This window comes from Verticillium alfalfae, genomic scaffold (genome assembly GCF_000150825.1).
Source record: "Verticillium alfalfae VaMs.102 supercont1.8 genomic scaffold, whole genome shotgun sequence".
Classification (NCBI taxonomy): Eukaryota; Fungi; Ascomycota; class Sordariomycetes; order Glomerellales; family Plectosphaerellaceae; genus Verticillium; species Verticillium alfalfae.
In genome coordinates this window covers 1022220-1025759 of record NW_003315031.1, presented here as the reverse complement: position 1 = coordinate 1025759, position 3540 = coordinate 1022220, and the positions used below count along the sequence as shown (strand labels likewise).

The window sequence follows — 3540 nt, the reverse complement described above, 5'->3', positions numbered from 1 at the left end:
TCCTTCAACAATCTTCGATAGGAATGGAAGGACATATCATCTTCTGACTTGAGACGAGCTGGGCAGGCCATGCTGTCGTCGATCGAACGCATCTGGCAGAGGGTTCGTGCCGCGAGCGAGATCGGACGTGGCACGCAAAGTGTTCCTCCGATGCTATCATGCCACTGTTCATTGCCCACACAAGCGTCTTGCGTTAACGTGGAGGCCATCTAGTAGCGGTGAAGCTTGAGGGTTTCCAGCCACAGCAAGTCGAAAGTAAGCACTACTCGAGCTCGGCACCCCTACTTTCAGACTGGAGGCGACAGCCCCCGACGACATGCTGGGCGGAGGGGCTTGACACCAAGGGCGCAGCTAGTGGGCCCCCGCTGGTGCTTCCTTCCTCCTTCTGGTCCACGCTCACTTTGGGCAACTGCTTTAAGAGTCTCTCTTTCCGCCTGCTTTTCGACTTCATCTCTGGCATCGAGATCCAGATCGGGGCTCTACAGCCACAGCCTTGTCGCTTCCTTTGATCAAAGTCAACCGCCATCTTGCCATCATGACCACGTTGGAAACCCTCGTGCGGCCCAGCTTCGAGCTGCGAACCCTCCACCGTGCCGACTTCGTCAACGGACCCGAGACGGGAACCCCACTCGGTGCCGCAACACCAGATGCCGCCCTCGGCGAGACCGACCTCCCCGTCGTCACCGACACACACGATCCCGCCGATGAGTTCGCGTCGCTGCCGCCTGCTGACGGGGGCAAACATGCGTACCTGTTCCTCGCCGCCTGCTTCCTCGTCGAGGCCCTCATCTGGGGCTTCCCCTTTTCCTTTGGCGTCTTCCGCAGCTACTATGCCACGCACGCCCCTTTTGCCGGGGCCCCCAACATTGCCGTCATCGGCACCTGCGCCATGGGGATCATGTACTTTACAGCACCTCTCGTCATCTCCATCCTCCGCGTCGTCCCTCGTTTCTCCCACTGGTCCCCCGTCATCGGCCTCCTCTTGACGTGTTTCGCCCTCGCCATGTCCTCGTTCAGCACCACTGTACCGCATCTCATCGCCACCCAGGGCGTCTTCTATGCCATTGGCGGTGCCCTCGCCTACATTCCCTGCATCGTCTACATGGATGAGTGGTTCGTCCGTCGCAAGGGGCTCGCCTACGGCATCATGTGGTCCGGTACGGGCATCGCCGGCGTCATCTTCCCCCTTCTCATGGAGACGCTCCTCTCGCGCTTCGGCCATCGCACGACCCTCCGCCTCTGGGCCGGCCTGCTGTTCCTGCTGGCCGCGCCTCTGGCCTTCTTCATCCGCCCGCGCATCCCGCCGACCAGCGCCCGCTCCTCGAGCGCCGCCTTCCGCAGGCCCCACGCCAACGTACGCTTCCTGCTGAGCCGGCCCTTTCTGCTGCACCAGGCTGCCAACATTGTCGAGGCCCTCGGCTACTTCCTGCCAGCCGTCTACCTGCCGTCCTACGCGCAGACGTTCCTCGGTGCGGCACCCTTCGCCGCCGCTTCGACGCTCTTGTTTGTCAACGTGGCAAGCGTCTTTGGCTGCGTCGCCATGGGCCACATGGTGGATCGGCTGCCCGTCGGCCACTGTCTCCTCGTGAGCTCCATCGGCGCCGCCGTCGGGTGCCTGATGCTGTGGGGGTTCGCGTCCAGTCTGCCTGTGCTCTACGTCTTCTGCGCCGTGTACGGGCTGTTTGCCGGCAGCTACACGTCGGCCTGGCCCGGCGTCATGACGAGCATCGTGGAGCGGGAGAGGGGCAAAGGCAGGGGCGTGGATCCCATCCTGGTCTTTGGTTGTCTCGCATCGGGCCGAGGTGTCGGCAATATGGTGTCGGGACCGCTGAGCGAGGCGCTCATCGAGGGGAAGCCGTGGATGGGCGATGCCGGGTTCGGATACGGCAGCGGCTACGGGACGCTGATTGTGTTTACAGGCGTGACGGCCGCGCTCGGGGGGATGAGCTGGCTGTGGAAGCGCATCGGATGGATGAAGTAGGAGGGTGGAAGGAGGTGACGATTCTGCTGCGTTTCGAATGACTTGATGAATCCCACGGCGCCTCTTTTGTTCCTGAATTTGGATACGTGACCGTGGCGGCCTACATGACGATGGCCGTAGGAAGCATCGCAAAGCGTCGGAAGCATCGCAACGTGCCTCATAGCAGTACCTAGGTCCAGGTCCCCTGGCGAAACCGAAACCGAGCCAAAGCACGAATCCCATCCGCCATGAGCGAACCATCAGAGGAGGGAGTGGGACTGCAGAAATCCATTTCCATGCCTCTCAAACCATTCGCCCTCTTCGAAGCAACATTTGGCGCGGCCCAACCGAGACAGGAAAACGGCGTGTGATCACTCGCACCCATCACGTTGGGGCCATCACGACCGCGCATCCATCCCCCAACGTCAGACCAACACCGCCTGACCCTGCCGCTTCTGCCCCGACAGGCCCCTCGCGACCATCCACGGATCCGTCGGCCGCATCTGTGGCTATCCTCTGCTTACCTGCAATGTCTGACATGAAGCATCATCCTACCTGGGATACCTGACCGACACGCCATGTTTTCGATCATCCGCTGAATTCGCACAGCGCCTCTCGCCAGCGGCGATAAACAGACTTATAGCCCCTACCTGCCCTATGCTGCGGTGCGCTCAACCTCATTCCGAGTCCGGCAAATCCTCCAAAGATGCATCAGTAGAGCATCTTTCGATCAGTAACACGCCCTACACTCTCCCACAACATATTACGCCGCCGCCGCCGCCGCCATGTCCTTCGAGAAGAACCCCATCCTCGCACCGCCAGAGCCGGCGCTGCTCTCGCCGCAGCCTCGTCTCACCCAACCTGTACGTCACCCTGAGCCTCATCTGCTGCCAAGTTCTTCTGTGGTGGACAGGCTGACGAAAAGTCCAGCGTCCCATCGCGCCCATGTCCTACATGCCCTCGCCGGAGGAGCAGGCGCTCGCCCTACGCGGCGGCAGGAAGGGTGACTGTTCGGTGAGTCGGACATGCCTCTCTAGGCCATATCTCAACCTTTTTTTTTTCTTTTTCTTCTTCTTCGCTTCTTCAACCCTTTTAGCAAGAGTTTTTGGGGACGTAGTCCTCTGTTTGGACGTCTGCTATGAGATTTGTCAAGTTTTTTTATTACTTAATTAAGGCTTGACTGCTGACTATTTAGGCTATTTGTTGCGGCATGTGTGCTGGGTTCTGTTGCTTCCAGTGCCTCGACTGCCTGTGTTAGTTCCAGTTTGGGCTGTTTGGAGCGTCGGCTTGGCTTGGGCATGTGGCTCATGTGAGACGTCTAGCCTGAGAGTCCTCTGCTGTCTCTGGATGCAGATGATGCGCTTTTCCTGGGTTGTGGTGGGCGGGTGCCATGTTGTTTGAGCGCGATGATATGACAATCTGTATGATGAGAGAAGATGAACCTGAAAGTCATGACGTATGAAGTACGGTCCGTCTTGAATGATGCTTTCTTCTGGCTGTTCCTCTAGAGTTGGAACTCGCGAGCCATATCACTCCATAATCCAGACCCTTGCTTCGATGTATTTACATGCCATGTTTCC

The 3540-nt window shown here is 59.2% G+C and overlaps 1 protein-coding gene across 1 annotated transcript; it reads left to right on the top strand.

The window, feature by feature from the left end:
* Positions 1-535: 535 nt before the first annotated feature.
* VDBG_06732 (Mch2p) lies at positions 536-1981 on the top strand (the record flags this gene model as incomplete). Its single annotated transcript, XM_003003124.1, has 1 exon — positions 536-1981. The coding sequence occupies one exon, from the start codon at positions 536-538 to the stop codon at positions 1979-1981; it is 1446 nt and encodes a 481-aa protein (XP_003003170.1).
* Between the last annotated feature and the right edge of the window lie 1559 nt (positions 1982-3540).